The sequence below is a fragment of the Paroedura picta genome, chromosome 9 (assembly GCF_049243985.1).
Source record: "Paroedura picta isolate Pp20150507F chromosome 9, Ppicta_v3.0, whole genome shotgun sequence".
Classification (NCBI taxonomy): domain Eukaryota; kingdom Metazoa; phylum Chordata; class Lepidosauria; order Squamata; family Gekkonidae; genus Paroedura; species Paroedura picta.
This window is the reverse complement of record NC_135377.1, coordinates 65,611,065-65,624,865: the sequence shown is the minus strand read 5'-3', so window position 1 is coordinate 65,624,865 and position 13,801 is coordinate 65,611,065. Positions and strand designations below refer to the sequence as shown.

The following is a 13,801-nucleotide window of genomic DNA, read 5'->3' as shown; positions in this document are numbered from 1 at the left end:
CGCATGGGGGAGCGTTTGGCCTGGTGCACCTCATCTGCCCCAGATTTGTGCTTCCGCATGGGAGCGAGGCAGAAAAGTTCCCAGTGCGGACACGGTCTGAGAATGGCTGCTTTAGAGACTCCAGCTAACAGCTGATGGTCAGGTAGGTCTAGCCTCCATCCACAGCCCATTGAATTTTGAAAGGGAAAGGACCAAACTGGCCCTGGATTTACCATGTCAGCATCATCCTTTCTGGAGGCTTCTTCCCACAGCCAGCATCAGATGCAGAAGAGACTGGCCCTTCCCCTGGAAAATGGCAGCTGGAGGAGAGGCTGGTGGGTTTCTGCACTCTTACAAGGCTTGGCTGCCACAGTCACCATGATCTCCATCACCACTGTGAGATGACTAGTCTTTAAATCAGTCTAGCAATCTAGGTGCTCTGAATTCCCAGCTTTCATTTTGTTGCAGATATATGCATTCTCCTTTATATCACTGCAGTGAAAAGGGCTAGAATGCTACTTAAAAAAAATTATACCTGGCAGTTCTGAGAACCTGATACACATATTACTAGATGGTTGTACTGCTATACTGTTATATGAATATAGTGATATTTAATTAGCTATTTAAAAAAGAAAAAGTCCAAGGAAATGGCCACTGTGATTGCCAAGACTATTTGGAGTCCATAAATTCAGCATTTTCCATCTATGGGGCAGGTTCTGTTGCCTCCAATGCAGGCAGCAGGGAGAAGCCTCCAGAAGGCTGAAATGGCAAGTCCAGGGCCAGTTTGGTTCTTTTCCTTTTAAATTTTCATGGGCTGTGGAACCATAAATTTGGGGCTGGCTTCATCTCTTTCTCTCCCTACTGCAGCTGCTTGTGGGGGAGGAGGAGGACAAAAATAATGTTTCCAAAATTTCATGACCTAGAAAAAGAACACTGCCAAAACAAAATCTCAAATCAATACCAGCAATTCCGAAAAACCACTACAACAAAGACAGTAGCCTACTCAAAATGTGGGTCAGAAATTATCACAATTTTTTTCCCCCTCTGCACATCCTTATTAAATACTGGCCTTCTCTAACATCTTGCCAAGCTTAATTCTCTCTCTCAGACCTCTGCTTACAACTGATAGTGTTTTCTTAACATGCAGTAAACACACCATTGGCCAGATCTGGAAGGATGAGGAATGTTCAGTGGAGTATTTCAACAGAAGAATCATTAAATAAACCATTTCCTGTATGGTTGTACGGCTTAGCTTAATGATCAACATCATTTATCAAGACCTCTTAAAGAAAACACTACAATGACCTCTCATACCAAAGTTTCCTCAAGTTCTCATTAAAAAATGTGCAATTTGACAGTGCACGCCAGTGTCCGTGTTCTTATTTCCTCCTCTGTCAAACAGCACATGATAACATCCCTGCAGTACTCTTCAAACACGGTTCTCTTTTAAGAGCTGTCTTTCCTTTGCCTGAGCTTGTTATCCACCGCTGTGCTGCATCCCTGTCATTGGTCACTATTCTTTGGACAGAAGAAAAAGAATATTCTTTTACTCAGGCTTTCTCAACCAGGGCTTTATGAAACCCTCGGGTTTCTTGACAACCTCTTGACAAAACCTACTCAGGGTCCAAGAAGACATGGCGGTATCCAACCTCCTAACCCCCCACCCTACCCCAATAACATATAACAGAGAGGTGCGAAGAGGAATCACAGATGACAGAATGCTAATTGCTTAGACCCCTCAGCACCGGATTGAATCCTGTGTTCTGTGATGGAGGAAGCAATGCAGCGTGAAGGAATTACATTCAGTTTAACAAAATCTGACCACTCCCCTTTCTTGACAGTTCTATGACTCTAATATCTTATATATAGCCTGGTAGCAATGCACACAATGTCCCATGTTGTGCTAGTTTTCACTCGTTTTTCTTCACACCTCTAAAGTGCAAACCAAGTCCGTGGCCACAAACTTTGGATAAAAATCAAATATAATGACAAATGCTCAGAATGATGCTGGCAGGGACCAGCCTGGGATAAATAGATTTTTAAGGAAAGCAGCCACAGATCAGCAGTGCCACAAAAAGAAAGACAAAGGTAGTATTCATAATTTAATTTATAAAATGATTGTATAATCTTAATTTGATATGCATGAAATGTATTGCACTCCTAGATAAAACTATCAGGGGAAGAATATCACAGAGTTATATGAAGATTCTTTAATTTAAGGTAGGAGCTGCTCATGGGAATTGACAAGTGTTTGGTAGACTGCAGAATGGAACATTGATTTGGTACTTTTTCCAGTATTGTAGCCTCTGATGAAGATATTTTGCTTGAAAACTAGCAGTGCATAACTGGGCTCGTTCTGAATTCCTACAATGAAATAGCGACTATTTTGCTTTGATTTTTTTGCCTTACCAGCTTGTGTTTTTCATTCTGCAGTTCAGCATACATTTGGGCACATAAAGGGTCCCAGGTTTTATAAGCTGAAATCACCAATTAAAAAAATCTCAGATAGTCAGGGTAGGAAAGATCCTGAGACTGCAATATAAAGGCAGCTTCCAATTCCTGATAGGAGGTATGCATGGCATGTATGACTTTTCCTGATGGTGGAAGCAACCAGTCATGGCCAAGTACCACCAAGGGTTGTCCTGTGTAACCCCCTTTTATTTGCTTAGTATGTTTTTTTAAAAAAAATGTTTACATATTCAAGATGCACACATAAGACAAGAGTGCTCTTGACAGCTCCCAGGTGGAAAATAGACCTAATAATAGATAGTCAAATACCCCTAGCAAATCTTGGTAACAAGGAAAATAAGAACCAAGATCAATACCTTGGAAGAGCCTCTTGTGGCACAAAGTGGTAAGGCAGCTGTCTGAAAGCTTTGCCCATGAGGCTGGGAGTTCAATCCCAGCAGCCGACTCAAGGTTGACTCAGCCTTCCATCCTTCTGAGGTCGGTAAAATGAGTACCCAGCTTGCTGGGGGGTAAACAGGAATGACTGGAGAAGGCACTGGCAAACCACCCCGTATTGAGTCTGCCATGAAAACGCTAGAGGGCATCATCCCAAGGGTCAGACATGACTCGGTGCTTGCACAGGGGATACCTTTACCTTTACAATACCTCAGAGACAGCAACCCACAGCAAGGGCAGACCAGTGACTTGAAACCACCAAGGAGCAAGATGGCTACATTCGAGTCCAGGAGCACCTTCAACAAAATGTGAGGAGCGTCCAAGCTTTCAAGACTACAAGCTCCCTTCCTTGTTTTAATGGCCTTTAAAAGATGATCTGCATTTTAATACTGTAAGCTGCCTTGAGCAGGACTGTGAAGAGGCAGCATAGAAACCCTCTAAATAAATAAATTCTGAGATTCCATGAGTCAAACCTGCATACACAACACATGCTCTACCACAGAACTGTAGCCCATTCTCGTTATTTATTTATTTATTTATTTCGATTTATATACCGCCCTCCCCGAAGGCTCAGGGCGGTTTACATTAAAACTAATCAACGATACATGAAACAGTCTTCGTTAAAACATACAGTAATTAATAACAGTGGTTGTAACCATATAACAGAATAATGTAACAGTATAACAATATAATAAAATAATATAACGATGGAACGGTGCAATACCACAACAGGTCCAGAGCGCTCTGGTGGAGTTCTGGGAGGAAGGGGGGAGATGGGGGGAGGGGGGAGCGGGGGCCCTTCATTTCTTATATTTCTTATGGCCTACTTAGACACAATTATGCAAGGAGAACTTGAATTTGACAACAGGAATTCCTAATATAATCCAGTATTGGCCAAACTAGCAATAGACTCCTCTGACCGTGAGATACTTTATTGATTAGCAAGTGGCTGCTTAGCTAGCTCCCCATCAATCAATGAGACGGGCATCTCAGGGCTTGCACAGAGTTTACTTTCTTTGCCCTAGGCTCAGCACCTGCCAGCCTCATCAAAAATGCATGCAAATCCGGTTCATTCTGCTCAACTTTAATTTTGAAAATTAGAGTTTTGGTCCTTGTTCTAAAGTGGAATTCATTGGCAGAGGGGATCTGAGAAGCCTGCAGGGTAACAAGGGTCAACAGACAGAAGAAGTGGGCTGTGCCACAGTGACAGAGCATCTGCTCTGTGTGCTGAAGGTCCAGAGCACAACCCCTAGCACAGGGGTAGTCAACCTGTGGTCCTCCAGATGTTCATAGACTACAATTCCCATGAGCCCCTGACAACAAACGGACATCTGGAGGACCATAGGTTGACTATCCCTGCCCTAGCATGTCCACCTTAAAAAGCACAGGTAATAAAGTGCCTGAGACCACTGGTCCCTCTAGGCTGCACGGGCAAGCGGGGGGGGGGGGGGCTCATTAACACTGGCAGCCTTGCTCAAAAGCAGTCTGAAGTCAGGCAGGATCCTGTGCATTTTAAGAAGATGAAAAGTTGGTTCTTATATGCTGCTTTTCTCTACCCAAAGGAGTCTCAAAGCAGCTTACAGTCGCCTTCCCTTTCCTCTCCCCACAACAGACACCCTGTGAGGCTGAGAGAGCCCTGATATCACTGTTCGGTCAGAACAGCTTTAGTAGTGCTATGGCGAGCCCAAGGTCACCCAGCTGGCTGCATGTGGGGGAGTGCAGAACGGAACCGGCTCGCCGAATTAGAAGTCTGCACTCCTAGCCACTACGGCAGTCATATTCTGCACAGGATGCAAAGGGAACCACTCCCTGACTCAGTGCAAGACAGCGTCCTGTGCCCACAAACTAGGGCTGCCAACCCCCAGGCGGCGCCTGGAGCGCTCCCACCGTTGCAGTCGATCTCCCAAGGCTGAGGCTCAGTTCCCCTGGCGGGCGGGCGGGCTCCCTGCCCTGAGACCCTGCCGAGGACCATTCCCCTCCCTCGGCTCCGCAACCTGGCCGCGCGAAGGCGGCGGCGGCGGCGTCCGTCTCCGCCTCCCCCTTAGCGGCGCGGCGCGTGCCGGGCAGACAGCCCTGCGGCCAGGTGTGTCCCGAGGCCCCGCCCCCCGGCCCTGCGCGCGGCACTCACCCAGGTTGACGAAGCTCATGACCATGTCGGCGTCGCTGAGGAAGGCGCTGTCGTGCGCGCTGGCCAAGGCGCCCGGGGGCTGCGCGGGGGGGCCCAGGAGCGCCGTCGTGCGCGGCAGAGGCGGTGGCGGGGACTGGCCGGGGGTGGCGCCCTCCGCCGCCTCCGCCGCCTCCTCCGCCTCGCGCTCCTCGCTGGCCAGGGCGCGGTAGAGGTCCAGCATGAAGAGCGGCGCCGAGTTGAGGCGGCCCGGGGGGGCGGGCTCCGGGCGGCGGGGCAGGGGCGGCTGGAGGGCGTGCAGCGGCCGGGGCCGGTGGGGCAGGCCCAGCACCGAGAGGATCTCCTTCTGCATCTCCCGCTTCTCGTGCGACTTGAGGCGCCGGTAGAGGAAGCCGCCCGCGGGGGAGGCGGCGGCCGCCGCAGGCTGCGTCTCGCCCAAGCCCGGCACCAGCGCCCCCGCGGCCGGCAGCACGGGCAGCGCGGGGGGCGACCCGCAGCACGGACCCCCTCCGCCGCCGCCGCTGCACACCAGCGCCCACCACCAGAGCCAGCGCAGCCGCCAAGGCATCGCGGCCCCTCGGCTGCCTCGCAAGGGAGGGGGGGTGGGGGGCTCTGCCTGCCGGGGGCTCACTTCATGGGAGGGGGAGGCGGCGACGCCCGGCCGCCTCCCGCCGAGTCCTTCGCCCCATGCTGCGCTCCGAAGGCTGCCAGGCGAGCCCCGCGCGGCTCAGGTGCGGCTCCCTTGCCCGCCCGCCCCCAAAACAACGCCCCCCCTCCTCCCCCCGACAACTGCCTGGTCCGACAACCGGCAATGCAAAAAGGAAAAAAACCCCAAAAAAACCAGCCGGAGAAGAGGAGCCGCTTCCCCGCTTGAGTTCTTCTCCTCCCCTTCGCGAGAGTGGAAGCGGCGGCGGCGGACTGCAGGCGAGGCAGCGCAAAGGGATGGCGAGCTTGTCTTGCGGCTCCTTGGCCCCAGGCGAGGCTCGTCCTCAGGTGCCCTTCGGGGCAGGGACCGCGCAGCCCAGCCGCCTGCCTGCCTGCCTGCCTCTCCGCCGACGGGGCCGCGGAGGCAACTGTTAAAGCGCCGGTCCCGGGCCGTCACGTCTGGCCGTCTCTCCCCCCACGAGGGGGCGTTGCCTCCCGCGGACTCCAAGAGCGCGGCCTCCGCTTGCCCCGCTTGCCGGCGGCCGGGAGGCTTCCGAGCCGGACCCGGGAGGGCGCGAGGGGCGGCCAAGGAAGGGAGGGGGGGGAGCGGGCAGGCGCGCGCAACCCGAGGCTTCCCCTCGCGCGTCCGAAAGGAGCGGAGGGCAGGCAGGGCAAGGCGCGGCATTCGTGGGATTCGCCGCTAGTTTGCCCAACAGCTCCGGTTGGATGCTGCTTGTTGACGAGCTGTCCAAGGAAGGCGGAGGGTTTCCTTTAACGAAGTACAGTCGGGTCAAAATGAACAGATGGCCGAGAAGGAAGACAGGGATGCCCCGATTTGGATTAGCCAGTTTTCAGGAGGGTCTCCCTTTTGGTCTGAAGCAGCACAACAAAGTTGGCTCCAGGGGCAGCTTGAAGACCAACGAAGTTTTCTTCAAGGTGGGAGGAAGTGTGCGCGCGCACAAAAAGCTTATATCTTGAATAGAACTTTGTTGTTCTTCAAGGTGCCCTGGACTCAAACTTTGTTCTGGATAATGCAAGCTGCCCTAGTTATCCATTTATCATACAGCTTGAGTGTGTTGTGAGAATTGTCTGGCAGCCGGGCAAGAGACGTTCAGAGGTGGTTTGCCGTTGCCTGCCTCCCTGTCCTGACCCTCGTTTTACTTGGAGGTCTCCCATCCAAATACTAACCCAGACAGACCCTGCTTTCTTTCTGAGAGTTGACAAGATCCAGCCTATCCAGTTCAGGACCATCCTGATCTAATCAGATCTCAGAAGCTAAGCAGGGTGGGAGACCTCCAAGTTCACTTCCTTGGATAAAATCTCTCTTGAGAATGTACTGACTTCCAAGTTTCACAGAATTCCTTTCCAAGAGCCTGGATGCCTCACAAAATCCCTGCGTTGTTAAAGAAATCACCTATTTTTCTGACTGTGGAAGACTCTAGAAGCATCACTGTTAATCCATTGGCTCTTAGCATTTGCCAGCCTCCAGGTGTGAGTGGGATTTCTCCTCGAATTACAACTGATCTCCAGTCCAGACTAGAGACTAGTTTCTCCTGGAGGAAAAGGCAGTTTGGGGAAGGGAAGGTGTAGTGGCTTCACGCTACCATTGAGCTCCCTCTCCTCCCCAAACGCCATGTTGCCAAAGCACCCCCTCCCCATTCTCCAGGAATACCCTAAGCTGGAGTTGGCAACCACATGTGCTGTACCACGAGGGCTCCATAAGCCAACCATTTACAGAAAAGTGAGGGTTCCTCAGATGAACAAGAAGAACAAAGGGAGGCAAGAGAGGCTTCTCAAAAACTTCAGGAAAACAAAATGCTGGCAGGCTGAAGTTCTGAATGGGAATTAGCTTACTCAGGCTGCTAAGGACTCCCAGAATGCTAAAGGGATATATGTAGCAAAGGATTTCCAAAGCACTTCTCTCGTGAGGTTCCACTTTGGCCTCTCTAAACATAACCTTGGAGGCATAAAGCAAGATTTCCTGCTCTGTTTTACTTTTCAGGGGAGGCCCAAGTGGCAGACGCCATTGCTATCCCCTGTACTATGTAGACTTAATAACCCACCTATGAGGGAAGTTACACTGAGTGGGACTGGCCCAAGGTCACCCAATGAGCTTCCATGGCAGTCTGGGAATTCGAACCTGTATATTCCACATTCCAAGCCATTGTTCAACCCAATAAACCACGCCCACCAAAATACCCCAATCCTATCTCAGTTCCATAAACCCCTGTGGAATGCTGTGCCATGGATGGTACATCATCTAGAACAGGGGTAGTCAAACTGCAGCCCTCCAGATGTCCATGGACTACAATTCCCAGGAGCCCCTGCCAGTGAACGCTGGCAGGGGCTCCTGGGAATTGTAGTCCATGGACATCTGGAGGGCCGCAGTTTGACTACCCCTGATCTAGAATGTTATGAGGGTGGGTTCCTATGTGTTCCTTATAGCCTGGCCTCTACTGAATGCAGGGTGGAAGAGCTCCATCTTGTAGGTCTTGTGGAACTCAATGAGCTCCGACAGGGCTGTCTCCACTGGGAGCTCATTCCACCGTGTGGGGGCCAGGACTGAGAAGGCCCTGGCCCTGGTTGAGGTCAGGCAGACCTTTCTTAGGCCGGGGCCCGGCAGCCTGTTGGAGCCAGCCGAGCATAATGCTGTTCAGAGAGGTGGTTCCTCAGTTACACTGTACCTTTAATAGCTGTAGAGAAGGAATTCTGGCAGCTAGTTTATCACAGTCTGGTAGAAACAGCCACACCTGTTGAAATTCCTGCTTCTGCATTTTGCAAGAGCCCCCATGCCACACACACCCCAGCCACATTTAATGGAGGATTTGTTCAAATGCAAAAAATAAGACCGCCTCTGTCATTATACCCCCAGGAGGGTGCTGCATTCCCAAAATGAGAACCCACTAATAGTCCCTGGTCCAAGGCAGGTGCACCTTTTGTTGATCATGGCCTTTTCTTCCAACTTGGTGGAACAGATTTCCAATTATGAGGCTTTCTTCAGTTTCTCAGGGCCTGGACAATGGAACTGTTCCACCAGACCTTTGACTGACAATTCTGTTACCGGCCGCCTCTGGCTGTCCCCTACGGTTGTCCAGCTTCCTGCATATCACTCTGTTTTAGTGCATTCATAATGTTTGAAATGTAATGTTTTAATCTGAAGATTGTGAATGGCCTAGAGCCTGCTTGAGAAAGCAGGAAAAGCGGTATACAAACTTAAAATAAACAAATACATTGAAAAGCCTGGAGCTGCATAATTAGAAACAGCAGAACAATCAACCTATATTATCAAAAGTGATGCAAACATTGTGGTTTTGTTTTGTTTTTAAATAAAGAAGCAGGCATTGAAAATTTAACCAAAAGCAATGTGTTTAGAGCAAACCCATTCATAAAAAGGCTGCTAAGAACAAAGTGGAAGTAGCCCCGCTGGGTTTGTGGGTTAGATTTTCTATACATTCTCAGAGGTCCCCCCCCTTCCCAAACAGTTAAAGAGTTTCATTTTAATAGATCCGTATGAATCTTAAGGACCTACATTCATCAGACAACTTGTCACTGAGAGCACACGCCCTTGCTGACTGCCAGGCATCTGATGAGGTCAGACAATCAGATGTGAAAGAGTTATATATTAACTTTTCATCTACTTCCTTCCCTCCTCCTTACTTAGGGAGGTGGTCAGTATTAAAATCAGGGTATCATATTTCACAGATAGCTTACCCATGTAATAACCTGCGCATAACTTTAACAGGGAGCCCATGAACTTAGGACTTTAAAAAGAAAAAGAAACAGACACTAGTTAATCTTTGTTCATTCCAAAATATAGCATGCCTACCTTCCACTGCCTTGCAAAATAAGCAGAAAAGAGAGACAGAAAACTGTGCATGGAAACTCACTTTGAGTCCCCGTCCAGAAGGAAGCAGCCTCATGCCTAATGGTCATAGTAACTAACCTTGTGGGGCAGGGGTAGTCAACCTGTGCTGGCAGGGGCTCATGGGAATTGTAGTCTATGAACATCTGGAGGACCACAGGTTGACTACCCCTGTTGTGGGGTACTTTCAAAAGCAGAGGGGCTTTTGAAATAATCATTTCTAGGAGCCTTGGAAACTTAGTGTGTATGTTTTATGCCATGATTTCCTGTATACCTCAGTCACCCTGGTATAATTAGAGACTCTGAGAGCCAGTTTGGTGTAGTGGTTCAACTATCCCTGCCCCCCCCCCCCTTCTTGTTAAAGGATGCAGCTTTTTAAAAAGTTTTAAATTTATATGTTTTAAAATATTGAAATGTGCCCTTAATCTCCAGGGAAGGACAGACTAATAATAAGAGTGGCAGATTCTAATTGGGAGAACTGGGTTTGATTCCCTCCCCCTCCTCCACATGAAGCCAGCTGTGTGACCTTGGTCAGTCACTGTTCTCTTAGAGCTCTTCCAGCCCTACCTATCTCGCAGGGTGTCTATTATGGGGACAGGAAGGGAAGGCAGTTGTAAGCCGCTTTGAGACACGAGGTCTGCTGGGTGACCTTGGGTCAGTAACAATTCTCTCACTCAGACCTACCTACCTCGCATGGTGTCTGTTGTGGAGATATGAAGGGAAGGTGATTGCAAGCCACTCTGAGAAAAGGCAGCTTATAAAAACCAACACCACTTCTTCTTTGCTGTTCTCTCTTTATTCCTGAGTTAATGCCCTGTGAGCCCAACTGGTACATAATACTCCCTTTGCTATAGATATTCAATTAAGGCCTTTTTACACTTCGAAGAACTGTGTCTGAATGTCTTGATCTAGATTCATATCATGATCCTTTCGTATAAAAGTCTGGGGCCATTATCACTGTCAAAATATCTTGATGGAAAAGGCCTGAAAGGAGCTCTTAAATTACCCATTTAAAAGGACCGTTGATGTTTTTTTCCATTGTGAATGCTACAGAAAAATACTTCCTCAGTAAACAGAAGAGCAAGGTGTTCTGTGAGGTATTTCAAGCTACAGAAATTAAACACGAATACTATTAAAAGAATATTTTACCACCTGATATTTGTGCCTGCTCCATCTCAAACTTTCCTTTCACTGTCTGGTCTTTAAATATGTTATGAACACTTGAGTACAGAATATCTATGGACATCATATTTTCCTACTCATGGAGGACATCTGGTGGTGAACCATACAGCCAAGCTTTTATAAAGAATTAATGGAGAAAAAAAATCAGCACTCTGATTTTTGAATTAGTATCTTTACAATCTCATAAACTGAGGTAGTCTCTGTTCTAGTATTCCACTGGTGTATATTTCCAGTTGCCCTGACCTAGATATCTTAGGCTACACCAATCGCCACAGAGCTCAGAACCTAGGCAGGGTCAGTTCTGGTCAGTGTGCGGAAGGGAGACCACCAAAAGCTGCCTCTGAATATCTCTTGCCTTGAAAATGCCAAGTCAGCTGTGAATTGGTGGTACAAAGAATAGAAAATCTTCTGTTAGTGATATAAATAAATGTATCACCCAACAAATCTATTAGCACCAGAGAATCTGAAGTTTTATCAAAAGTTATAGCTATATTTAGTTGTTGTTTCCTCACCATTCATCCAAGAAGCCCAGAATGGCATATATGAAGTTGACCCGTATCATCTACCTGACCACACTAGACTGGGTAAAACAAGGACTGGTTCTGCAGTTACTAAAAACTTTGCCAGTAGCCGAACCACCGATTCCTCCAAGTAATGGACCCAAACCAAGAGGAGATCTGTAGGCTAAATACATTTTCTAAAGTAGTTATTCATTTGTTTCTTCTTTGTTATGATTTCACAATTTTAATCAACAAAAGTCCCAAGAGTTCTATTATCATATTTTCCATTTCTTAAATGTGATCAATAATCAAAATGGTATCCCAGGTATTCTGCCCATTTTTCTGCATCTTCATCAGTGATTGATAATCTACTCAATTTTATTGGATATCACATAGGCTCTTCTCATAGATTCCTGCCTGTGATATCTAATAAAATCAGGTATTTAGACTAAAAACTTAATGGCAGCACTCATAAAGCTCCCCTGAATGTCATTACTTTCACAATAAAATCTTGCGATTTAGTTGCAGTGCTGAATGTGCTCCCTGGTTTGGTGTGTGCTTTGTGAACCCTGAGAAAACATGAACTCCCCCACCATCCCTGGGAGGGAATTCACAGTAACTTAAAAGTGGAAGAACAAAAGTTGCATTGGCTTCTTCCCGTTTACCGTCTCAAAATGATATTTGAGATTCAACTAATGTTGTGTCTCTGCCTGCCCCCCTCCCACTCCTTGCTTTATGTTTTCAAAATTTTGAACATGATTGTGTTACAACAGTTCCAAAGTAGCACAAGTACAACACACATGCCCTCCCTCCCCCTCCAGCAAGAATGAACATTCAACAGGACACTCTTTGTCAATTTCATGCAGGGAGACTAGGAATATTGTTAATTTCCATCCTGTAGACTCCCTCCAAGTTAAAAAATGTTATCTTTGTGTTAAAATTCAGGTTCATCCTAACGTAATAACTGAGTTTTTTTAAAAAGTTTGTGGGAAGGAGGCAATTAACGACAAAGAATGCTTGACTAAAGTGGCGCACTTAAGACAAAGGTCCAAGCAAAGCTGTCTTTGAATTTGCATTGCTTCTGAGAAGGCTGAGAAAGGGAGTGCATGGGCACCTTTCCCAAAGGAGGGGGGGGGAAGGATGGCAGTGCGGATGGTATTATTGCACATGCTCAGATTATTTTTTAAGGGGAGGGAGGCAAAGCAGGGGCCAAGAACCCCAACTCTCTGAACAGATGTAAAAAATGCAAGCTGCAAACAGATTATTGGATGGCATTGGAGAAAACGACAAATGTAGAATGCCAGGCGCAAAATCAGGGTCAGGATCCAGAAGACACCAAAGACACCTGCAATTTATACCCCATTAAAAACTCTAAATGGCCTTGTACCAGTTCCTCAACAATTCTAAGGGAAATAGAGTCCCATAGCACCTTTAAGACCTACAAAGATTTAGTCAAGGCTTGAGCTTTCAAGTGCATGCACTCTTCCTCAGACTAAATGAAAAACCACCTTAACTGTGGAGATTTAAGGCAAAAGCAAATTATGGCAAATTAGTAAACTGTGTCATAATATCCAGATTAAGCCATATGATGCCATATGATAATTCTTTGCTAAAACAGCTAATCAGTCCTTTTAAGTTCAGTTGTACTGCACAAAAATATTGGAGAAATAAAACTGTCCACGTTAGTAATTAATAGCAGAAACTTTCCCAGTTGTTGCTGGCCCCATCCATCTCCACCCAAGCATGGAAGCAACCCTGCAAGTTACAAGCTGTGCTGGCAACTATCTTGTCCTGAGACCAGATAGTTAAATTCAAAATTACATTACCTATTACTAACATCACCTTACAGTCACATTGTCCCAAATAAAAAGAAGAGAGGATTCTAAGGAATGTGTCCTTGTTGAGTCCAGGGTATGCCATTGTTTTGAGTGTTGTAATAACTTGCATTTCTGCAATCTCCCTTTCTAGTCTGTTCTTGAAGTTCCTTTTCAATAAAACAGCTACTTCGAGGTCCCGTATTGAATGTCCTGGAAGGCTGAAGTGTTCCCCTACAGGTTTTTCAGTCCTGTGATTTTTGATGTCAGTCTTGTGTCCATTAATTCTTTGGCGGAGGGTTTGACCTATTTGTTCTATGTAGAGAACAGAGAGAATCAATTCTAAAGGAGACAGCTTTCTCAACTCCAGAAGAAGAGCTGGTTTTATACCCTGCTTTTAACTACCCAAAGGAGTCCCAGAGGAATCCCAAAGCAGCTTACAAACACCTTTCCCTTCCTCTCCTCACACCAAATACCCTGTAGGTGAGGCCGAGAGCCATATGACGGCTCAAAGAGAACTGTGACTAGCCCAAGATCACCCAACTGGATGTATGTGGAGGAGTGGGGAATCAAATCCGTTTCTCCAGATTACAGTCTGCTGCATTATAACTACTACACGACACAGGCTCTGACAGTTCTAATGTTTATTACCTAAACAATGATTGGATAATTATTTGGGATCCCAAATAGAGAGCTATCTTAGTCTTAAAAACATTTGTTCCCATTGACAGCCGTTTGCATCCTGGAGCTTCTATGTATATGCACTTTTCAATTCAAAGTAGAAGCAATT

General features: G+C 47.3%; 1 protein-coding gene across 1 annotated transcript in view; it reads right to left on the bottom strand.

Moving 5' to 3' along the window:
- Positions 1-6,319, bottom strand: part of BMP6 (bone morphogenetic protein 6) — a 105,755-nt gene extending 99,436 nt beyond the window's left edge. The window contains exon 1 of the mRNA XM_077353157.1: positions 5,012-6,319. Within this exon, the coding sequence (XP_077209272.1) occupies positions 5,012-5,576 (565 nt within the window). The 5' untranslated portion in view covers positions 5,577-6,319. The remainder of the gene's footprint in view (positions 1-5,011) is intronic.
- Between the last annotated feature and the right edge of the window lie 7,482 nt (positions 6,320-13,801).